This window comes from Pelophylax lessonae (genome assembly GCF_965119305.1).
Source record: "Pelophylax lessonae genome assembly, chromosome: 1".
Taxonomy (NCBI): domain Eukaryota; kingdom Metazoa; phylum Chordata; class Amphibia; order Anura; family Ranidae; genus Pelophylax; species Pelophylax lessonae.
Window position 1 is genome coordinate 886885087 of NC_138768.1, and position 25349 is coordinate 886910435.

Below are 25349 nucleotides of genomic sequence, written 5' to 3' on the forward strand. Positions count from 1 at the left end.
TTATTTGACCATACAATACTATTGGCTTACATTGATGGTTGCAACAATGTGCTTAGTATGATCTAAGTGTAGCACTCCTATGTAGTAGGTAGGTGCTAGTGAGTAAGTATAGTTTTGAGCTGTGTCTGCTTACCAGAGGGGCTGCAGGTAAATCTATATTGTTCTCTAATAGAGTATATATCTGGACACAAGTTTGTCAAGCAGGATATCTCTGCGCTTGTTGGAGGAGTCAGTTAGTTAACTGCTAAAATACAGACTGCTGCTACTTCACCAAATAACGATACATATTGGAAAACATAAATAAAAAGAATAGTAGCGCAAAAAGTCACTCAAATATGACTTTAGGAATGCATAAAACAATACAACCATAAATAAAAGGGTGTTACTAAAACACTCTAATAAGGGTATAAAAGTCCTTTAAAAGTCCATAGACCGTCCAGGAATGAGTGATGTTACTACTGGATCACCTTTTCAACCACCACCAAGTGTCACACCGAGGGGTCAGTAGAAGTGGCAACTCACCAGATAAAGTGGCTCAGGTGTTCTCACACAAGAGCACAATGAGCAGGTATCAAAGATACTGATGATGGGTGTAAACAAACGACCTGGATATATCACCGCTGCACACACTTAATTAGACCTCCTTTCCACAAACTCCACTCAGCATAATGATCACATGCAAGGCAAAATAACTCCAATAGTGAAGTACTGTAAAACTCAGCTTTATTAAAAAATATAGATTGCACTCGCATTAGTAGGAAAAAGGCAGGCTTCTATGTAGTAACACAAAGCGGCCAGGAAAGGATCCTCACTCGTGTAGTCCCCTGGGTTGACTCCACGCCAACCCCGATACTTCCGGGTGGGTCCTCTACCGTACCACGTGATGTTGTACCTATGAGGTCTATTAATAGATGTTCTCAGTAGTGATGGACGAACATCGGCCAGGGCGGTTCGCGAACGTCAGCCGCAAATGTTCTCAAAAGTCCGCGAACCGCAAGTTCGCGGTGGACCTTATTGACTTTAATGGGGGGCAAACTTTAAAAACCTTTAAGTCATATTTGCAGCCACAAAAGACGTACTAGCTGTGCACAAATAGTCCCAGCACATGGACAATGTCATAACAGAAGTATTGCAATTGGAAAAGTTGCCCTAAATTTTATTTATTTTTTTTACAGCAAAAAATATAGATATTTTTTTTTCATAAATCAGCCAGAACTCACAGCATCCGGTAAATACATGTCTAATACATATAGGGTCCATTCACACCTGTAAAATGGGTTCGCATCCAATCCACAATTTGGCGGAACGTTTACAGGCCCATTGATTTTCATTTCCAGTCAGAAAAATTAGGCATTCACAGGATACAGAAGTAAGTGTCGGCCATTCCAAGCCTCAAAAATTAGCCCACATGCGTTTACCTCACAGCTAAGAACGTAGTATTCTGTGGCTGAAGGTACATTAGGCATTCACAGGATACAGAAGTAAGTGTCGGCCTGTATAGGCCCCAAAAATTAGCTCACATGGGTTTAACTGACAGCAAAGAACGTAGTGTATTTGATGGCTGGAGGTACATTAGGCATTGACAGAAAAAATAATTGTCGGCCCTGAAAGGCCCCAAAAATTTGCCATTCAATGGACATGAAATGCCTTTTATACCGCTGTATGTAGCGAAGCAAAGGACCAGGAATTGCTGTGGGTGGATGGCGGTCTGGCGGATATTTGTGGCCTGGCATGAGGAATTTCAATGAAACATGGTCTACTGGTCACATGTGTTGAATTCCTCAGAGATCCATGCCTCATTCATTTTTATAAATGTGAGGTAGTCAACACTGTCATGAGCTAGGCGAGTGCGCTTATCAGTCACGATCCCCCCTGATGCGCTGAACGTCCTTTCGGACAGGACACTGGACGGGGGGCAAGCCAACATTTCCATTGCAAAGTGTGCAAGCTCTGGCCATGTTTGCTAGACCATTAGGGATGATCAGACTTTTCAAAAGTTCGGTTCGACCAGAACACCAGAACTTCCAGAAAGTTTGGCCGGATTTCAGAACCCCATTGAAATCAATGGGACCCGAACTTTGGTAATCAAAAAACCCCATTTTGAGGCCCTAAAACCCAATAAATGCCCCTAAAAAGTGCCTAGGGTTCTGGGTCATGCCCCAGAGACTATTAATCACACAAAAAAAGTTCTTAAAAATTGTCATTTTTGATAGAGAGCTACATGTAACTATGTAAAAAAACAAAAAAATTAGATTTCTTTGGATTTAGTGTCTGGGGGGTCTAAGTGTACCTGTGAAGTTTCAGCCCTGTAGCATTTCCAGAACCAGAAAAAAAAGATTGTTTGTATTAGGTCACTTATAGAACAGGGATATGGCTCCGCTATTTTCACACCTTGCCGGTTTTGTAGGAAGCGTTTTTTTGGGCATTTTTTGGGGGTTATTGGAGGCAGGCATAACATCAGAACTTCTGTGTAGGGGTATATATACACACACGCACTTATATGTATATATACACATACACATATATAGGTGTAAAAGTAGCAGAACACTATACTTGCGCTAATGAAATAATTAACACCCATATGGCTTCTCTCCTTTCACACCTATATGTGTATGTGTATAAATACATATAAGTGTGTGTGTATATATACCCCTATACAGAAGTTCAGATGTTTTGCCTGCCTCCAATAACCCCCAAAAAATGTGCAATAACACACCTGGGCGTTTTTTTTTTTTGGCGCAGGCGTTTTTTTGGGCATTTTTTGTGGGTCTTTGGAGGCAGGCAAAAAATCTGAACTTCGGTATAGGGGTATATATACACACACACATATATGTATTTATACACATACACATATATATAGGTGTGATAGGAGCAGAGCCATATGCCTGTTAATTATTTCATTAGTGCAAGCATAGTGTTCTGCTACTTTCACACCTATATATGTGTATGTGTATATATACATACATGTGTGTGTGTATATATACCCCTATACAGAAGTTCAGATGTTTTTCCTGCCTCCAAAGACCCCCAAAAAATGCCCAAAAAAACACCTGCGCCAAAAAAAACGCCCAGGTGTGTTATTGCAGGCGGTTTTTTTTGGGCATTTTTTTGCTGTCTCTGGAGGCAGGCAAAACATCTGAAGTTCTGTATAGGGGTGTATATATATATATACACACACACTTATATGTATATATACACATACACTTATATAGGTGTGAAAGTAGCAGAACACTATGCTTGCACTAATGAAATAATTAACACCCATATGGCTTCTCTGCTATCACACCTATATGTGTGTATGTGTATAAATACATATAAGTGTGTGTGTATATATACCCCTATACAGAAGTTCAGATGTTTTGCCTGCCTCCAAAGACCCCAAAAAAATGCCCAAAAAAACGCCTGCGCCAAAAAAAAATGCCCAGGTGTGTTATTGCAGGCGTTTTTTTGGGGCATTTTTTTGGAGGCAGGCAAAACATCTGAACTGCTGTATAGGGGTATATATACATACACACTTATATGTATTTATACACATACTGTATATAGGTGTTATAGGAGCGGAGCCATATGCCTGTTAATTATTTCATTAGCGCAAGCATAGTGTTCTGCTACTTTCACACCTATATATGTGTATGTGTATATATACATACATGTGTGTGTATATATACCCCTATTCAGAAGTTCAGATGTCATGCCTGACTCCAAACATGTCCTCAAAAAAGCCCTCTAAATGCCTGCAGCAAAAAGCAGGCTGACAGGCGAGAAGCCATATCGCTGTTCTTTTCTCTATAGCGGTCACCCTGAAATGGAAGGGTTTGGTCACCCTGCCATAGCAGTCAGAGTCAGTTCACCCTACACTACACTACGGTCACCCTGGCAATTAACACTTTCCCTACAGAAACTACATTTTTTAATCTAACTAAAGTGGAAAATAGCACCCTAACTACACTAGATATCTCTTTCCTCACACTAATAATTGCTAAATGACACTTTTGAAGCAGAAGTAACAGAACTGCTTCTACTCTCTTCCACATCCCCGTATTACAATGCTAGGAATTTGGCGGGGCTATCTTATATACTGGGGGGCGTATTCACTAATGATTGGCCTCTGGACCGCCTAGTCACTCCAATTACATTCCTAGCATTCTCCTGCCCTCTCAATTGGCTTTTATTGATGGTTCTGGTCCAATCACAGGCTTTTAAAGCCCATTTCCTGTCCCATTGCATTTTGGTCGGTTGTGGTTGCCGAATTCCAAACTTTTTCAACAAAAAGTTCTAAATTCGGGTGAATTTCGAACACCCAATGTTCGGGTCGAACCGATGGTCGACCCGAACCATTCGATAACCCCTATAGGCCATGTGTCTGTGGTCAGATGTATCTTGGCACCAACACTGTGTGCCAGAGATATATTCACTTGCCGCTGAACATGGCCATGCAGCTCTGGAATGCCCTTCTGCGAGAAATATTTCCTGCCTGGGACCTTCCATTGTGGTGTTCCAATGGCCACAAATTTACGAAAGGTCTCAGAGTCCACCAGTTGATATGGCTTTAGTTGGCGGGCTATCAGTTCCACAAGCCAGCAGTCAAATGTTGGGCAAGAGGGTTATCCAGCGTCATCATTTTTTTCCGCTCCAACATTTGGGCCACAGAAGCCTGCCTTTTTCTAGAACAACATGACGACGGCATCATGGAGTGGAGGAGAAATGTGAGGAGAGAGGAGAAGGAGAAGAGGCTGGACGGTGAGAGCCTGGAGTGTGGCTTTGTGGGTTCTGACGGTGTTGCTCCCACTGGGCTCAGTGATGGGAGTTCAGGTGCCTTCTAAAGGTGATCGTCCCTAGGTGAGTTTTGGGCTTACCGTGACTTATGCGTTGACTGCAAAGGCTGCAGATGGCAACACTGTTGTCAGCAACGGACACATTAAAAAAAGCCCACACTGCGGAGCCATGTGCCAGTGTCCTGGGAGCACCACATGTGACTGTACATGGTTGATGGCTCGCTCCTGATACATTTGCAGTCTGCTTTGTACCTCTTGTGCAATGCAAGTTCTGCCTGCCTCTCCTCCCTATCTGCCGGTCCATCTCTCCCTCTGAACTCCCCTCCTCTTCCTCTCTTGTGGCCACCCACGTGATGTCCATAGACTCGTCATCATCCACGTCACCTTCCCCACCACTAACATTCAAGATCTCGGAGTAGGCAGCAACATCGGGGATCAACCTCCTTGGGCTGATCTGGGTACTGTCATTAGACTGCTGGATGGCGGCTGTTGCTACCTCCTCTTACTGATCCGATTCTAACAATGGCTGTGCATCGCAAACGTCTTGTGATGGATCGGAAAATAATTCCAGTGACTCAAGCGAAGGGTATGTGGTGGTGTCTTTGGCTCCGGCCTACTGCTCCTGCCCTACCCCTACCACCCCTGTCTGCCTCTTCCTTTGCCTGTCATGTTTTTTAATTACCCTGTGACAAAAGTCTCTAGAGAATCGCAGTATATCTGGAAAAAGGTAGATAACACCCCGCTTCAATCTGTGGTATTGGGGGGCCACAGGTTTATCACACCAGTTGTACAAATAATTGGCCAGTAACTGTTGTCACTGTGTGTAGCACAGTTAACACAGCAAAAGAGACCAAATATTTGCAGGACTAAAATACAATCTTAGAAAAGTATACTGTTAAATAACACCCCACTTCAATATGTGGTATTGGGTGCCACTGGTCTATCACACCAGTTGTTCAAAAAATTGGCCAGGGAGTTTGGCACTGTTTGTAGTATTGCTGCAGCAACACTCCTGTCACAATGCTGCACAGTGCACAATAATACTACTAATCCACTATAATATGCTTTCTACAAAGTATAATTTACTGTGGATTACCCCTCCCCCCTTTTTTTTGTGCACTGCACAGCAATACCAAAAGATTTGTAGCCCTTTAAATTACTTTTGTGGACAATAACAGAGCGATGTGTGTGACTGCTGCCGATCTCTCTAACTGCCCCTAAAGCACAGACTAGATACCTGCCCCTAACCTGAAAAGAGACTGGACCTATACCGAAATACCAGCCCTGAAAAGGACTTTTGTGGATCTTCACAGAGCTATTTGTGTCTAGCAAACTCTCCCTCGTGAGCACAGCAGACCTCTCCCTATGCTGGCAGAAAGCGGAATGTGAAATGGCCGACAGCTCAGGTCTATTTATAGGGTAGTGGGCATGTCGATGTGCTGAAATGTTTTAATTGGCTGTCCCGTTCCACCTGACGGTTGTGTCATGAATCAAAGTTCTCCCCAATGTAAACTAATATGGCCGCCGCGAACAACGCCATGTGTTCGCAAATTTGGCGGGTAACGAACAAGCAAAATTTGCCGCGAACTGACTCCCGGGCAAACCGCAAGGCCATCTCTAGTGCTGACATGGAGCTCATCAGGAAAGGAAAATTGCGGTAAGTATTTGATTTTCAATTTCCCATTTTCCTGAAAGCTCCACTTCAGCCTACCACTGGGTATGCCCCGCCCACACCCCCACATGCAGGACCTAACTCACAAATTTTACTCCCTCACTCAGGCCGGCATTCCATAACTTGATTTCCGCACCTGCGGGGGAGTCTGTGCTGATATTTAGCTAATCGGGAAAGGAAAATTATGGTAAGTATCTGATATTCAATTTTCCATTTTCCTGACAGCTCCATGTCAGCCTGCCACTGAGCATGCTCCGCCCATACCCCCACCTGCAGGATCTCATGTTTTTAATTCCTTCCCTCAGACCAGCATTCCATAGCTTGATTTCTGCACCTGGGTGGGAGTCTGTGCTGACATGGGACTCGTCAGGAAAGGAAAATTACGGTAAGTATTTAAAATTCTATTTTCCATTTTCCTGAAAGATCCATATCAGCCTACCACTGGGCATGTTCCACCCACACCCCCATCTGCAGGACCTAACTCATAAATTTGACTCCCCCCTCAGGCCGGCGTTCCATAACTTGATTTCCGCACCTGGGTGGGAGTCTGTGCTGACATGGAGCTCGTCATAAAAGGAAAATTTCTATAAGTATTCAATTTTCCATTTCCTGGCTTCCTGACAGCTCCATTTCAGCCTACCACTGGGCATGCTCCACCCATATCCCCCCTGCCCTCCCTCAGGCTGGTGTTCCATAACTCGATTTCTGCACCTGGGTGGGAGTCTTCGCTGACATGGAGCTCATCAGAAAAAGAAAAATTGTGGAAAGTAATTTACATTCAATTTTCCATTTTCCTGACAGCTCCATGTCAGCCTACTACTGGGTATGCTCCTCCCACACCCCCACCTGCAGGACCTAACTCATTTATTTGACTCTCTGCCTCAGGCCGGTGTTCCATAACCCGATTTCCGCACCTTGATGGGAGTTATCGCTGACATGGAGCTCGTCAGAAAAGGAAAATTGCGGTAAGTATTTGATGTTTCATTTTCCTGACAGCTCCATGTCAGCATACCACTGGGAACTAACTAGCTAACCAGGGTGGGATAATGCGGAAACAAAATATGGTTTATTTTGGCCTCCGGCTAAAGAGATAATCATTTTGCCAGAATTAACAGTTTTAAAAAATGAAGGGAGGGAGTCCAATTTATGAGTTAGGTCCTGCAGGTGGGGGTGTGGGCGGAGCATACCCAGTGGTAGGCTGACATGGAGCTGTCGGGAAAAAAAAATTGCAACTGCCACCATTTTATTGTACAAGGCCTCTGTTTTCAGAAAATTTGTAGTTGTATGTGGGTTTAAAATGTATTTTTTTTTTCTGAAAAAAAAAAAACGAAAAAATGCAGATTTAAGAAAGTGCAAAAAATTTCAAAGAGTCCCAGACTCAAAATGGATAAAAAGCAACAATAGCTGTTATATTATGGAAGTAACAAATTGCTGTATAAATTGTTATATTGTACATACCATGTGGATCCAGATATCCCAGCAATGTAAGTAACGGCACCTAAAAGGTTGAGTTCTGCCAGTTTCGAAATTGTACCCAGAAAACCAACCATGGAGCGGAGTCCGCCGCCAGATCCCAGGACTGCGATTACAGGAGGGTCACAATTCTTAAGGAAAAAAAAAAGATCATCACTGTTATAAAGATAAAGATGGAATATGTATTGGACAGTAATAAGAAATTACTCACAATGTTTTCCCCCCTTTATGACCAGGGCATTTTTTGCTATTCAGCGCTGCGCTACTTTAACTGGCAATTGTGCAGTCATGCAACACTGTACCCAAATTAAATTTATATCATTTTTTTTTCTTTTGCACAAATAGAGCTTATGTTTGGTGGTATTTGATCACCACTGTGTTTTTTGTTTTTTTTTCTAAATTAGCAAAAAAAAATACCAAACATTTTGAAAAAAAAAACAAGTTTTTCTTAGTTTATGTTTTAAAATTTTACAAAATAAATAAGCTTTCTTCATAAATGTAGGCCAAAATGTATTCTGCTACATTTATTTGGTTAAAAAAAAAACTCAAATCTGTTTTTTATTATTTATTCTTTTATAAAACATATCCAATAAAATCAAATTTCTTCAAAAATGCATTCTGCCTAAAGCCTTGGTAAAAAAACAAAAAAACAAAAACAAAAAAGAAAACAATAAGTGTATATTGATTGGTTTGTGTGAAAGTTGTATATAGAGTCCACAAAATATGGGATATACGGATATACGGGTGCATTTCATAAAATTAGAATATCATGAAAAAGTTAGTTTATTTCAGTAATTAAGAGGATATTTAATCCTATCACCTAGTACCCAGTGCTAGTGGCCATCATCCCGGTAAGTAGAGACAAGGAGGGTACCCCCAATTGTTTGTGACTATAAATGCCACTAGACACTGAAAAAAGTATACAACTGAGTAATAAGATAATCAAACTTTATTTATACAAAGAAGAAAAGGATAAATGTACAACAGATTAATGTTCCGGGAAGAAGGCACGAATAGGGGCAGCCAAGGCAGTCCTGGAGGTCGATGCAGACGCCGGCTTCTTCTTCCTCTTTTTATGAACGCTCATATCAGCTAAATTAAGCAGTTAAAGGCCGAGAAGGGAGGCTGGAGAGCGGGAGCACCAAGAGAAAGTGTCCTCACACCGCCATGTCCAAGCCACGCCCCCACAGATTAATGTTCCAACCAGTTAACAACTGGGTATACATAACAGATTAAAATTGCATGCAAAAACAAACCATCCTCAACATAGAAGACTCCTAGGTACAGCTGGTGCAGAGAACCGGACAGGAATCTACGCGTTTCGGGTTAATACCCTTCTTCAGGGTTCAACCAAAGTTCAGAACACGAAATGTGCCATGGGGAGTCTTCATATAGAGAGAGATGGACTGTAAGTTAAAACGGTAAGTATACCGATAAGGCTGCCTTTCCCAAATACGAGGTTACAGACCTCCATCCTTGAAATACTCCATACACCGGATTGATACTTATATCCTACTCCGCATGACCTCTAGCCATGCAAATACTCACCTATAACAGGTACACAATACCTGTCTATACACCTGTGTAAGGACTCCTCCTGGACCACTTGTGAATCATTGTGGCGCTCATGGGCTCTCAGCGCGGACGCCGTCTTTTACTCCTCTATAATCTTATCCAGTAGACTATGTGTATTGGAAACCAGGCATTCCTCCTTATCGGTATACTTACCATTTTAACTTACAGTCCATCTCTAAAATATATGAGTTTACCTTTTTGAATTGAATTACTGAAATAATTTTACTTTTTGATGTTATTCTAATTTTATGAGATGCACCCGTATATATATATATCTGTATACCCTCACCTGTATATCTGAAAATTGATCAATCCTGATGTAATGACTAGAGATGTCCCAAACTGTTTGCCGGCGACCAGTCCCCGGCGAACTTTGCATGTTCGCGTTCGCCTCCGTGGGCGAACATATGCGATGTTCGGTCCGCCTCCTATACATCATCATTGAGGCAAACTTTGACCCTGAACCTCACAGTCAGCAGACACATTCCAGGCCAATCAGCATACCTCCCTCCCACACCCTCCCACCTCCTATAAATAAGCAAGGGCAGCATCCATCTCAGATCATTTCTGAAGCAGTGTGTTAGTGAGAGCAGGGAGAGTGCTGCTGCTGTTAATAGCTAGGGACAGTTGTTAGTCAGTGTTCCCGGTCTTGTTAGTCAGTGTTCTTGGTACACTCTTGCTGTAAGGACAGCACCCCAAAAAGCCCTTCTTAGGGCTGGTATTTGAATTTTTATATATATATATATATATATATATATATCTATTGTCCCCAAAAGCCTATATATATATATTGTCCCCAAAAGCCCTTTTTAGGGCTGGTATTTGAGTATTTTTTTTCTATATATTTATCAGGCATTTTTGGAGGCAGACATTACTTTTTTGGGATTAGTGTCGGGGGGGGGGGTCTAAAAAGTGTACCTGTGAAGTTTCAGCTCTGTAGCATGTCCAGAACCAGAACAAAAATTAGAATTAGGGTTAGGGCTAGGGTTAGGGTCAGGGCTAAGGTTAGGGTTATTTTTAGTGCTTAGGGTTAGAGGGTTAGGGCTAGAGGGGTAGGGGTAGGGTTACTAACTCTAACCCTAAGTATCTTACCGTAACCCTAACCCTATCCCCTAACACTAAACCTAACCCTCTAACCATAACCCTAACCCTCTAACCTTAACCCTAACCCTCTAAGCCTAGCCATAAAAATAACCCTAACCCAAAACCTAACCCTAGCCCTAACCCTAATCCTAACCCTAACCCTCTAACCTTAAACTTAACCCCCTAACCCTAGCCCTAACCCTAACCCTAGCCCTAACCCTAATTCATATTTTTTTCTGGTTCTGGGCATGCTACAGAGCTGAAACTTCACAGGTACACTTTTTAGACCCCCCAGACACTAAATCCAAAGAAATTTTTTTTGAACTTTTTTTGTGTGATTTGGTGTCTGGGGGGTCTAAAAAGTGTACCTGTGAAGTATCAGCTCTGTAGCATGTCCAGAACCAGAAAAAAAAATAGAATTAGGGTTAGGGCTAGGGTTAGGGTTAGGGCTAGGGTTAGGGTTATTTTTAGTGCTTAGGGTTAGAGGCATAGGGGTAGGGTTACTAATATTGTATTGTATTGGCGCGCTTTTCATGGCGGGCTTTCAACAGCCAATCAACAAGCGTTTAACTGGTGTGCCTTAAGCCATCCCAGCCATGCCTACAAATGTATTAGTAGCTGTGATTGGCCATCTGAAGCATGTGACCAACTCTTTATAAGTTCGAGCCAGCGCCGCTGCATCATTATGCTGTAGTTCAGGGACAGAGCACACATCGTGCTGGCTGCTGATTAGGGACAGACAGGCAAAAATCATTTGTGTCCGGATAGAATTGAGGGACAGGTCGGAGTGTTTTAGGCAGGGCGAGTTGTAGGGCATTTTAGGGCGAGGCTGCTGATTTTTAGGGTCAGTGTTCTACAATCGATTTTGCTGTGTGGGGGGATTTGCAGTGACCGATCTTATCAATCCTTTTAGGGAGAGGCTGGAGATAGGCAGGTGTCAGTGGTCCACATCGATTTTGCTGTGTGTGGGGTGCAGTGAACACAATCTTTTTTGCCCACTGAGGAGGAGGGAGAAAAGTCTTTTTCTATCAGTCACTGTGTGCAGCGTTTTTCCTTCAGTGCTTCTGTGCTGACTGTGATAATACACTGCTGTGTTCACATGTGCTATTATTGAGTGATTTCAAAAGTTATACACTTTTTTCTATTCCACTATTCATACACCCTTGGGTTAAAAAAATTAAATTGTGGCTTAGTCTGTACTAATCTAGTTAAAAATTACAAACTTAAAAGGGGAATTTTTTTTTTCCCCTCCATAGCCTGCAGCAGAGCTGACTGATATAAGACACTGCTGTTCACATGTGCTATTGATAAATCACCAATTTTATATCATATTTTCTATTCCGCTATTCAATAAAAACCTTTGGGTATAAACAATTAAATTGCGGGATAATCTGCGTTGGTACGTGTAAGATACACCTTTCCAATTTTTGGGATGCATCTCATACTTCCGAAGATTTGAGGGTGCTGCCTGTTCCGAACTCCTCCTACTCCTCATCCTGCCTTTGGGGGTACAAAAAATAGTAATTGGGGCCTAGTCTGGTTCTGTACGTGTGAGATACATACACCTTTTTTTGATAATATTTTCTATTCCGCTATTCAATAAAAACCTTTGGGTATAAACAATTAAATTGCGGGATAGTCTGTGTTGGTACGTGTGAGATACACCTTTCCAATTTTTGGGGTGCATCTCATACTTCTGAAGATTTGAGGGTGCTGCCTCTTCCGAACTCCTCCTACTCCTCATCCTGCCTTTGGGGGTACAAAAAATAGTAATTGGGGCCTAGTCTGGTTCTGTACGTGTGAGATACATACACCTTTTTTTGATAATATTTTCTATTCCGCTATTCAAAAAAAACCTTTGGGTATAAACAATTAAATTGCGGGATAGTCTGTGTTGGTACGTGTGAGATACACCTTTCCAATTTTTGGGGTGCATCTCATACTTCTGAAGATTTGAGGGTGCTGCCTCTTCCGAACTCCTCCTACTCCTCATCCTGCCTTTGGGGGTACAAAAAATAGTAATTGGGGCCTAGTCTGGTTCTGTACGTGTGGGATACATACACCTTTTTTTTTTATAATATTTTCTATTCCGCTATTTAATCAAAACCTTTGGGTATAAACAATTAAATTGCGGGATAGTCTGTGTCGGTACGTGTGAGATACATACACCTTTTGATATCATATTTTCTATTCTGCTATTCAATCTACACCTTTGGGTAAAAACAATTAAAATGTGGGATAGTCTGTGTCGGTACCTGTGAGATACACCTTTCCAATTTTTGAGGCGCATCTCATACTGCCGAGGATTTTAGGGTGCTTCAGTCTGCCTTCTGCCTGTTCCGAACTCCTCCTACTCCTCATCCTGCCTTTAGGGTACAAAAAATTGTAATCGGGGCCTAGTTTGTGTTTGTACGTGTGAGATACACCGTTTTGTAAAATTTGTCCTATTCCGCTATTCAATATACACCTGTTTGAGTGTAAAAAATTAAATTGTGGGATAGTCTGTATCGGTACATGTGAGATACACCTTTTTAAATTTGTTTGGCGCATCTCCTTCTACCGCCGAGGATTGCAGGGCGCTTCAGTTTGCCTCCTGTTCCCAACTCCTCCTACTCCTCTTCCTCATCCTGCCTTTAGGGTACAAAAAAATGTAATCGGGGCCTAGTCTGTGTTTGTACGTGTGAGATACATTGTATTATAAAATTTTTCCTATTCCGCTATTCAATATACACCCTTTTGGGGTAAAAAACATTAAATTGCGGCATAGTTTGCATATTTGACTGTGAGATACACCCGTGCGATACTGTTGTTGTTTTGTTCCGCTATTCAATAAACACCTTTCTAGGGCAAGATCATAAATTGAGACCGTAAAACAGGGGCCGTGGCCTGGGTCGTGGTGCTGCTGGTAGAGCTCCTGTTGCAAGGAGAGGACGTGGTCGATCTGTGCCAGCTACACGCACAAGTGAAACACCTTCCTCAAGTGTTAGTAGGCGACAGAACCTGCATCAGTATTTGGTAGGGCATCATACGCCTCTAGAAGTGATGAGGCCAGAACAAGTAGAGGCGATAGTAGATTGGTTTGCTGCTGACAGTGCCTCCAGTTCCTTCACATTGTCTCCCACCCAGTCTACTGCAGAAAGGTCAGAGTTGGCACCTGCAGCCAATGTCCAACCGTCTTTCACCTCACCCCCTTGCAAATCAGGCAAGCAGTCTGAGCCCCAAGCCATACAGCAGTCTCTTCTTCTTTTTGATGACTCTGTCAGCAGGGTTTCCCAGGGCCATCCACCTGGCCCTGCCCCAGAAGTGGAAGAGATTAAGTGCAGCGATGCCCAACCACTTATTTCTCAAGATGAGTACATGCCAGGACCATCGCAGCATGTCTCCGATGATGACGAAACGCAGGTGCCAACTGCTGCGGCGTTCAGAATTGTGGAGACCGACAAGGAGGGCAGGGGTGAAGACTGGGTGGAAGATGATGTGGAGGACGATGAGGTCCTCGACCCCACATGGAATGAAGGTCATGCAGGTGACCTGAGTAGTTTGGAGGAAGAGGCGGTGGTCGCACAGAGCCACCGGCACAGCAGAAGAGGGAGCAGGGTGCAGAAGCGGAGCGGCCGTGCCCTAGACACTACGCCTGCTACTGCCCAATGCAGCAAGGGAACGAGCGCAACAAAGCCAGCTCAAAGGAGTTCTCTAGCGTGGAAGTTCTTTAGAAAATGTGCTGATGACAGGACACGAGTGGTTTGCACCCTGTGCAATCAGAGCCTGAAGCGAGGCATAAACCTTCTCAACCTGAGCACAACCTGCATGATCAGGCATCTAAGTGCAAAGCACGAGCTGCAGTGTAGTAGACACCTTCAAGACCAAGAAACGTCTCTGGCTCATCCTGCTTCCTCTTCTGCTGCAGTCTCGGCCGCTCCATCCACATCTGTAGTGATACCGGCACCTGCCACCCCGCAAACAGACGATCTGTCAGCAACACCACCACCTGGGTCACCAACCATCTCCACAATGTCCCGTGGAAGCGTTCAGCTTTCCATCTCCCAAACACTTGAGAGAAAGAGGAAGTACCCCCCTACCCACCCGCGATCCCTGGCCCTGAATGCCAGCATTTCAAAATTCTTGTCCTTTGAAATGCTGTCATTCCATCTGGTGGAGACGCACAGTTTTAAAAACCTTATGTCGGTGGCTGTCCCACAGTACGTCGTGCCCAGCCTCCACTACTTTTCCAGGCAAGCCATCCCTTCCCTGCACAACCAAGTGGGGGAAAAAATCAGGTGTGCACTGCGCAACGCCATCTGTGGCAAGGTCCACCTAACTACCGATACGTGGACCAGTAAGCACGGTCAGGGGCGTTATATCTCCCTAACGGCACACTGGGTAAATGCAGTGGCGGATGGGCCTGAGGCGGATAGCAATTTGGCACATGTCCTTCCACCACCGAGGATTTCAGGGCGCTTCAGTTTGAATCCTGTTCCTAACTCCTCCTACTCCGCTTCCTCATCCTCTACCGCCTCCTCATCTGGACAGCGTAACATCTTCTCCACCAACTTCAGCACGGCCAGGGGTAAACGACAGCAGGCAGTTTTAAAACTTGCCTGTTTGGGGGAAAAACCACACACCGCGCAGGAGTTGTGGAGGAGCATGGAACAGCAGACAAATGAGTGGTTGCTGCCAGCGAGCCTCAAGCCCGGCCTGGTGGTGTGCGATAATGGGCGAAATCTCATAGCAGCTCTGGGCCTAGCCGGTTTGACGCACATCCCTTGCCTGGCGAATGTGCTGAATTTGGTGGTGCAGAGGTTCCTTTAAAACTACCCCGATATGTCAGAGCTGCTGCAGAAAGTGCGGGCCGTCTGTGCGCACTTTTGGCGTTCTCACCCTGCTGCTGCTCACCTGTCAGCGCTGCAGCGTAACTTCGGCCTTCCCGCTCACCGCCTCATATGTGACGTGCCCACAAGGTGGAACTCCACCTTGCACATGCTGGAAAGACTGTGCGAGCAGCAGCAGGCCATAGTGGAGTTTCAACTGCAGCACGCACGCGTGAGTCGCTCTGCGGAACAGCACCACTTCACCACCAATAACTGGGCCTCCATGCGAGACCGGTGTGCCTTGTTGCGCTGTTTTGAGTACTCCACCAACATGGCCAGTGCCGATGACGCCGTTGTCAGCTTAACTATCCCACTTCTATGCCTCCTTGAAAAAACAATTCGGGCGATGATGGAAGAGGATGTGGCACAGGATGAGGAGGAGGAGGAGGAGAATGAAGAGGTAACATTTCCAAGGCTTTCAGGGCAGTCATTCACAAGGGGCTCCGAGGGTAGGTTCCTGCACACACAAACGCCAGGGACACAATTGTCCAGCAGGGGCACAGTTCTGGAGGATGAGGAGGAGGAGCTGGAGGAGGAGATGGAACCATGTTCACAGCAGGGTGGCACCCAGGCCAGCTCATGGCCATCACTGGTGCGTGGCTGGGGGGATACAGAGGACACGGACGATACACCTCCCACAGAGGACAGCCTTTCGTTGCCTCTGGGCAGCCTGGCACACATGAGCGATTACATGCTGCAGTGTCTCCACAACGACCGCCGAGTTGCCCACATTCTAACTTGTGCTGATTACTGGGTGGCCACGCTGCTGGATCCCCGTTACAAGGACAACGTACCGTCCTTAATTCACTCACTGGAGCGCGATCGCAAGATGCGCGAGTACAAGCGCACTCTGGTAGACGCGATGCTGCTGGCATTCCCACCTGACAGCGGGGCCACAGTGGAAGCACAAGGCAGAGGAGGAGGAGGAGGAAGAGGTCGCCAACGCAACCAGGGCACCGCCAGCACCTCAGAAGGCAGGGTTAGCATGGCCGAAATGTGGAAAAGCTTTGTCGGCACGCCACAACAAACAGCAGCACCAGCAGCTCATATGGAACGTCTTAGCAGGAGGCAGCATTTCACCAACATGGTGGAGCAGTATGTGTGCACACGCCTACATGTAGTGAATGACGGGTCTGCCCCCTTCAACTTCTGGGTCTCCAAATTGGGCACATGGCCTGAGCTTGCCCTTTACGCCTTGGAGGTGCTGGCGTGCCCTGCAGCCAGTGTATTATCTGAACGGGTATTTAGCACGGCTGGGGGCGTTATCACAGACAAGCGCAGCCACCTGTCCAGAGACAATGTGGACAAGCTCACGTTCATTAAAATGAACCAGGCATGGATCCCACTGGACTTTTCCGTACCTTGTGCAGAATAGCGATGGATACCGACCTTACCCAGCCATTGTTCTATTTTTGCTCTTTCTCACTCTTTTGGGGTGTACCCTCATTTAAAATTTCTGAAAATAAACAGTGTTGGCTACCTCATCCTCCTCAGGGCCAGATTAACATAGGGGCTATTGGAGCTGCAGCTCCAGGCCCCTACCTTAATATAGGCCCCGGGTTGGCCATATTCACTGTTACCGCTCTTCTGTCACTTGTAAACACAGAAGTCTGGCTTCTATGCTCTCTTCCCCAGGCAGCTCCCTCAGAACCTCCCCACACAGCACGAAGGCCGGACAAGGAGGGACAGTTGCCGATGCATGGATGTGTTTATGGGCTTCAGAGACAGCATCCCATATTGAATTAGGCATGCATGGCTGCACCCTTCCTCCTCTGGGTGCATGCCAAGGCACGGCCCTTAAGGCCCTTCAAAATCCTCAGCACCAAGCCCATGATGCTCTTAATCCGGCCCTGGTCCTCCTCCACCGCCGCTTCCACCTACACCGCCCATAGGTGTGCGCAGCCTATTGCATTAGGGTGTGCACCCCAAAGTTTAAATACACATGCATGTGTTTGCCTACATGTACATGGCCCCGATACATTACTCTCCCTGCTGGCAAAGAGAAATAGAGCAGAGCAGGTCCGAGGGAGATCTTTCCCATCTCCTCACTGGCAAACAGCGATAATGCTATGTGCCCTAGGTGATTAGGGTGTCCCCAGGTACACTCGGCACACCCTGTGCGCACGCCTATGACACCGCCACATCCACCACCACCTCAACCTCCCTCCTACTCCATATGGGCCTCGTCCTGCAGAGATGAAGAACATTGTTTTATTTTTCTGTTTTTTTTTGTTGTTTTAAGTTATTTCCCTATCCACATTTGTTTGCAGAGCACTTGCCATGCTCTTAGCTACGTTTTGCTGCCATTTGCAGCACTCTAGCCCTTTCCATTGGTGTTTTAGAGCCATTTTAGTGCCTGAAAGTTCGGGTCCCTATTGACTTCAATGGGGTTCGGTGTCCGGGAAAAGTTCGGCAAAAGTCCGGGACACGGACCCGGACTTTTTTTTCAAGTTCGGCCGAACCCACCGAACACTGACATCCAGGTGTCCGCTCAAGTTACTCTAGTTACTAACTCTAACCCTAAGTATCTCACCATAACCCTAACCCTATCCCCTAACACTAAACCTAACCCTAACCCTTAAAGCCCAGTTCCTGTCCCATTTTGGTCGGTTGTGGTCTGTTTGCGGTGCGTTAAGCGGGGAGTTTGGTCTGTCAGAGTTTGGTCTGTCACTGTGAAGCGGGCGTAACCCTTACACTACCTGATCGATACAACATCATACCTGATCGTATACACACACTGGATGTTTTAAAGCACGTTATTCCAAACAATTTAGGAATGTTAGGTGATTTATGCCCTTTATGGATTAAAACCCGACTCTGCATCAACTACGTAATTTTCCATGGGAGTTTTGCCATGGATCCCCCTCCGGCATGCCACAGTCCAGGTGTTAGTCCCTTTGAAACAACTTTTCCATCACTATTGTGGCCAGAAAGAGTCCCTGTGGGTTTTAAAATTCGCCTGCCAATTGAAGTCTATGGCGGTTCGCAATGTTCGCGTTCGCCGTTCGCGAACATTAAATTTTATGTTCGCGACATCACTAGTAATGACAAACAATCTCATTTATTGAGGCCCTAAAATCCCAGGACAGTACAAATAACCCCCAAATCACTCTCTTTTTGGAAAGTAGACGGTCCATTTAGTAAGAGGCGTGGCAAGTTTTTTGAAATTGTAATTTTGTGTCACACTTTTTTGAAAAAATAAGAAATTTCAATATCTCACAAAAGTAAGTACACCCCTGACATTATTGTTAATATTGGATTCTATCTTTTCATGTGACAACACTGAAGAAATGACACTTTGCTACAATGTAAAGTAGTGAGTGTACAGCTTGTATAACAGTGTAAATTTGCTGTCCCCTCAAAATAACTCAACACACAGCCATTCATGTCTAAACCGCTGGCAACAAAAGTGAGTACACCCCTAAGTGAAAATGTCCAAATTGGGCACAAAGTGTCAAAATTCTGTCTTGCCACCATTATTTTCCAGCACTGCCTTAACCCTCTTGGACATGGAACTCACCAAAGCTTCACAGGTTGCCACTGGGGTCCTCTTCCACTCCTCCATGATGACATCACAGAGCTGGTGGATGTTAGAGAACTTGCGCTCCTCCACCTTCCGTTTGAGGATGTCCCACAGATGCTCAATAGGGTTTAGGTCTGGAGACATGCTTGGCCAGTTCATCACCTTTACCTTCGGCTTCTTTACCAAGGCAGTGGTCTTGTTGGAGGTGTGTTTGGGGTCGTTATCATGTTGGAATACTGCCCTGTGGCCCAGTCTCTGAAGGGAGGGTATCATGCTCTGCTTCAGTATGTCGAAGTACATGTTGGCATTCATGGTTCCCTCAATGATCTGTAACTCCCCAGTGTCAGAAGCACTCATGCAGCCCCAGACCATGACACTCCCACCACCATGCTTTGTACTCCTCACCTGGTTGCCGCCACACATGCTTGTGAACCAAATAAGTTTATCTTGGTCTCATCAGACCACAGGAGATGGTTCCAGTAATCCATGTCCTTAGTCTGCTTGTCTTCAGCAAACTGTTTGCAGGCTTTCTTGTGCATCATCTTTAGAAGAGGCTTCCTTCTGGGACGACAGCCATGCAGACCAATTTGATGCAGTGTGCGGCGTATGGTCTGAGCACTGACAGGCTGACCCCCCACCCCTTCAACCTCTGCAGCAATGCTGGCAGCACTCATACGTCTATTTCCCAAAGACAACCTCTGGATATGATGCTGAACACGGGCACTCAACTTCTTTGGTGGACCATGGTGAGGCCTGTTCTGAGTGGAACCTGTCCTGTTAAACCGCTGTATGGTCTTGATCACTGTGCTGCAGCTCAGTTTCAGGGTCTTGACAACCTTCTTATAGCCTAGGCCATCTTTATGTAGAGCAACAATTCTTTTTTTCTGATTCTCAGAGTGTTCTTTGCCATGAGGTGCCATGTTGAACTTCCAGTGATCAGTATGAGAGAGTGAGAGCGATAACACCAAATTTAACTCACCTGCTCCCCATTCACACCTGAGACCTTGTAACACTAATGAGACACATGACACCAGGGAGGGAAAATGGCTAATTGGGCCCAATTTGGACATTTTCACTTAGGGGTGTACTCACTTTTGTTGCCAGCGGTTTAGACATTGACCACTTGCCGACTGCCTAACAACTATTTACGTCTGCAGTCAGCCCCTCACTGGCAAAGTGACGTAGGTCTACGTCGCTAGCCTGTGAGGCTCTAGGGAGCGAGCGCTCGCTGCCGGAAGCGCACTCCCGCTCCCGTTTACTCACAGACCCCCCCGCGCGTGTGAGCAGCGAACGTGATGTCCGCCGCTCACTCACGATCGTCGGTTACACCGGGAGAAAGGCAGGCGGCTAATGTAAACACAGCCGTCTGTCATTCTCCCCTGTGTAACAGCAGAGATCATACGGTCCTGCTATGTATCACAGTTAGAATCACGCCCCTAGGGACATACTTAACCCCTCCTTCTCTAATAAAATTAACCCCTTCCCTGCCAGTGTCATTTTTATAGTAACAGTGCATATTTTTAGCACTGATTACTGTAGTAATGTCACTGGTACCCCCAAAAGTGTCAAAAATGTCAGTCAAGGGTCCGATCTGTCCGCCACAATGTCGCAGTCCCGCAAAAAAAAAATGCAGATTGCCGCCATTACTCGTTAAAAAAAAAACAAAAAAAAACAATAAAAATGACAAAAATAACTTTTGCGCAAACCAATCAAAATACGCTTATTGCGATTTTTTTTTACCAAACATTTTTTTTGGGGGAGGGATTTCATATAAAAAAATGTGAAAAATATTTTTTTTTTTCAAAATTGTTGCTCTTTTTTTGTTTATAGCGCATGATCAAAAAATCGCACAGGTGATCAAATACCACCAAAAGAAAGCTCTGTTTGTGGGAAAAAAAGGACGTCAATTTCATTTGGGTACAGTGTCGCAGGATCGCACAATTGTCCGTTAAAGTCACACAGTGCCGAATCACAAAATAGGCTCTGGTCATGAAGGGGGTAAAATCTTCCGGGGCTTAAGTGGTTAATGGCTGTGTGTTGAGTTATTTTGAGGGGACAGCAAATTTACACTGTTATACAAGCTGTACACTCACTACTTTACATTGTAGCAAAGTGTCATTTCTTCAGTGTTGTCACATGAAAAGATAGAATAAAATATTTACAAAAATGTGAGGGGTGTACTTACTTTTGTAAGATACTGTAGATACAGTTGCAGTTTTGGGATAATCTTTTAGTTTAATAAAATAATATATAAGGGAATATGGATATGTACCATTAACTTGTTATATATCAGGTATAGTATTCTTTTACCAATCAGGAGAGTCCAGGACGGCTAAAGAACTGGTGGGAATCACTGGAGGAAGAGGGGGCTTAGGTAAGTATTAGGGGGGCTGCTGCACACAGAAGGTTTTTTATCCTAATGCATAGAATGTACTTTCTGACTTTACAACCACTTTAAAGGGCCAGGAAGTGACGGGAAGGGGTTAAACTTTTTTTTCTTTTTTACAATTTTTTTTTTCTAATTTTTTTACATCCTGTCACTATAGTGACACTATTTTTGGGGTTGGTCTGGGAATTTTTTATTTTTTTTTTATACCATTATTGCTTATCACAGGAATGATAACCAATAGTTGCCTGTCATGAAAGGCTTTCATCCATGGCAGCTTGCTTACTATTGTCTATCTGTGATTGGAAACAGCTAATCACATGGTACAGGGAGCTGTGATTGGTACCATGTGATGGCTGTGGGCTAATCATAGAAGCACAATAGCAAGGAAAACAGTCAAATGGAAGCTATTTTTGCTTACTTGCAAGCGCTATGACCAATCATAACGATCACATGACACCCTGACTTTTCACAGCGAGCGATGTGATCCGCTGTGTTCACTGATTTTGCTGCTGCACACTCAAAGGGCTGTGCCAGTGTGCATGTGTACCTCCACATACCGGTATGTCTCAGTGCCTGCAGCTGCCTCCCGCTCGCCATACAAGTACTGTGAGTGGGTCAGCAGGTAGTTAAGAGAAACAAAATTCGAAATGAAATACAAATATAGGATAAATCAACATCTGTGTGGATCTCTGTCATAGTATGAGATTGAAGGGAAAAGCTAACTTATATGACAATCACTTAGTCAAGAAATAGACAAATGAGAGCCGCACTCCGATCTCTACTCTTCCAAAGGCTTTTATTTAATCAACAGTAAAGTGGCAGCTTGTTATGTCTCCATCCAGAGGCCACCACTTCCCTAAAGCCTTTTACCATAAATGACTAGGGTTAGGTTAGACTTAGGGTTAACTTTGTGACCTAGTCATTTGTGGTGAAACGCGTTGAGGAGGTGGGGGCATCTGGATGGAGACATCATGGTTGCAGCTGTACTGTTGATGGTCAAAAAAAGCATTTGAAAGAGTGGAGATTGTACTGTGGCTCTCATTCATCTATTCCTTACAATAGTGGGAGAGAATCTGAGTCATGGTCAGAGGTCATCCTCCGAGACCGGTAGCTATAGCAGTAGAGAGGCTCCCACCGACCAGCTGGACAAATACACAGCAGGACACCTCTGTGGATAACGTGGGCTCATCTGAGGTGCAGGGTCTAAGCAAGCACTAACCGTTCTTCACCAGAGCTCCTAATGGCGGCGATGGGTTTTGCTGCATTATAGTACCAGGTCGTAGTCCTCAGAATCACTCCACCAGGTGGTGAGCTAGCTGGGGTCCAGTAGCAAATATAGCAGGTATGGATCAAGCAGAAGCATAGTCAGTAAAGTAGACAAAGGTCCATAAGAAGTGGTTGCAGGTTGGGATCAAGCAGAAGCGTAGTCCAGGAACAATTTAAAGGTTGATCATGAGTGATAACGGAGTTATGGATGGCAGCAGGAGTGGCAAGAGCCAGATATTGGCTGTAGGGAGCACAATAATCTGGCACACAGGAAGTGCCAAGGCATAGCTTAAAAAGGTAGTTTGTGGGAGGAGAAAAGGGTTCAAGGTTCACCAGAAACAATAGATGAGGCAGGAATTTTCCAAAAGATCAGACAGGGAGCTTTCCAGCATCTCAGGAGGCACAGCAAGAAGCGATACTGCTTGATGGTGCAGAGGTTGCAGGTTCAGACCCAGATCCTGACAATGGGACAGGGGAGAGGAGCAAGACTGGGTTTGGGATCACTAGCTCTAACACATTGCTTTATGTTGGTTCAACATCAAGTTTACAGGAGAAATACTAAAGACTTTTACCTCTCTAACATTCATGCCTAAGGACGAAAGCGTCTCGGTTACGTTTCTCTTCCTTGCCTTGACAGATACGGCTTCCCCTTCTGAACTGTGAAAAAAACAAGAAAAAATATTACAAACCAAATACAGTTGGAATTATTTTGCGGCAGCCATTAGAATTGTGTGAAAACTGTGCATCGGGGGGCGCTCACACGTGAAAACGTTGATTGTGATAACCATGTTACACATCGCCGCGCACGCCAGAGGGAGAGCAATTTTTCTAACACAAGACCTCCTCCGTAACACTAAACTGATACTTATTGGTGGCTTTTGAAGTGTCACCTATAGAAAATATTGGGTACTGAAATTTGTCGCCAATTCACAGGCGCACGCAAATTTAAGGTTGAACATGTTGGATACCTATTTACTCGGCACAACCTCATCTTTTATATTTTAACGATTTGGGTTGTTTATTGCATTTGTTTTCCCTAAAATTCACTTTAGTGTGTTTTTTACAGAAATTTTCTGTTCCCCAGACCACCATGGCCAAGACCAAAGAGCTGTCCAAGGATGTCTGGGACAAGAATGTAGACCTACACAAGGCTGGGATGGGCTACAAGACCATCGCCAAGCAGCTTGGTGAGAGGGTGACAACAGTTGGTGCGATTATTTGCAAATGAAAGAAACACAAAATAACTGTCAATTCCCCTCAGTCTGGGGCTCCATGCAAGATCTCACCTCGTAGAGTTTCAATGATCATGAGAATGGTGAGGAATCAGCCCAGAACTACACGGGAGAATCTTGTTTTTGCGGGACCGCTAGTGGGGCGCGTGCGTGCCACCAGAGGTGCGCTTACACACACCGATTGGCTACAGGGGGAGCCAATCAGCCCTTCCGGCACCCGCAATTGCTCCATGTGGAAACAGAATGGCGGTCTGCCGTTGTAAACACAGCAGACCGCTGTTCTTTCAGTAATGAACACAGGGCTCCTCTTAGGAACACAGGCGCACTTGCGCCCCCATTAGGCAGTGGGGAAGCCAATCCACTGGGCTGGTGGCCGCAATTGCTGCTGGGAACCCGCAACCGTTTCCCATGGAGAAAGAACGATGGTTAACCCTTTGATCGCCCCTGGTGTTAACCCCTTTCCTGCCAGTGTCATTATTACAGTGACAGTGCATATTTTTAGCACTGATTACTGTGGTAATGTCACTGGTCCCCCCAAAAGTGTCAAAAATGTCAGTTAGGGGTCCGATCTGTCCGCCGCAATGTCGCAGTCTCGAAAAAAATCTCAGATCGCCGCCATTACTAGTAAAAAAAAAAATATTGTTTTTTTTTTCAGAATTGTAGTTCTTTTTTTGTTTATAGCGCAAAAAATAAAAATCAAAGAGGTGAGCAAATGCCACCAAAAGAACGCTCTATTTGTGGGAAAAAAAAGGACATCGATTTTATTTGGGTACAGCGTTGCATGACCGTGCAATTGTCCGTTAAAATAACGCAGAGCCGTATCGCAAACAATGGCCTGGTCATTGAGGGGGTAAATCTTCCGGGGCTGAAGTGGTTAAAGTGATTGTAAAGTAGAGATTTTTTTTCCGGGGGGAACCTGTGGGGGAAAGCCATAATGTGCTAGCATGCATCACATACTAGCACATTATGTTAACTTATCTTAAGCCCTCCCGTGCTCAGAAGTCAGCGCTGCAGGCGTCTCCATCTTCACCAGTCTTGCTTCCAGGTTCGTGGACTCCGGCTCTGTGACTGGCCAGAGCTGCGATGATGTCACTCCCGGGCATGCACATGGAAGCCACCATTCACGGCACAGGACTCTAAAGGAACAGCACGGGCGGCCATTCCTTCAGAGCGCATGCATCAGTGATGTCACGGTACACATATAGGAGATATTTACACTACCTATAGTTAAGCCTTATTATAGGGTCACCTATAGGTAAGCCTTGTTATAGGGTCATCCATAGGTAAGCCTTATTATAGGGTCATCTATAGGTAAGCCTTATTATAGGGTCACCTATAGGTAAGCCTTATTATAGGGTCACCTATAGGTAAGCCTTATTATAGGGTCATCTATAGGTAAGCCTTGTTATAGGATCACCTATAGGTAAGCCTTATTATAGGGTCACCTATAGGTAAGCCTTGTTATAGGGTCATCTATAGGTAAGCCTTATTAT

General features: G+C 44.9%; 1 protein-coding gene across 1 annotated transcript in view; it reads right to left on the reverse strand.

Annotated features, from left to right (window-relative positions):
• Nucleotides 1-25349, reverse strand: part of LOC309550724 (cytosolic phospholipase A2 gamma-like) — a gene marked incomplete at its 3' end in the record, with an annotated part of 188761 nt that overhangs the window by 130957 nt on the left and 32455 nt on the right. The window contains exons 3-4 of the mRNA XM_082251061.1: nucleotides 23197-23281; nucleotides 7906-8051 (exon numbers count right to left, since the gene is read on the reverse strand). Coding sequence (XP_082107187.1) covers nucleotides 7906-8051; nucleotides 23197-23281 — 231 coding nt within the window. The remainder of the gene's footprint in view (nucleotides 1-7905; nucleotides 8052-23196; nucleotides 23282-25349) is intronic.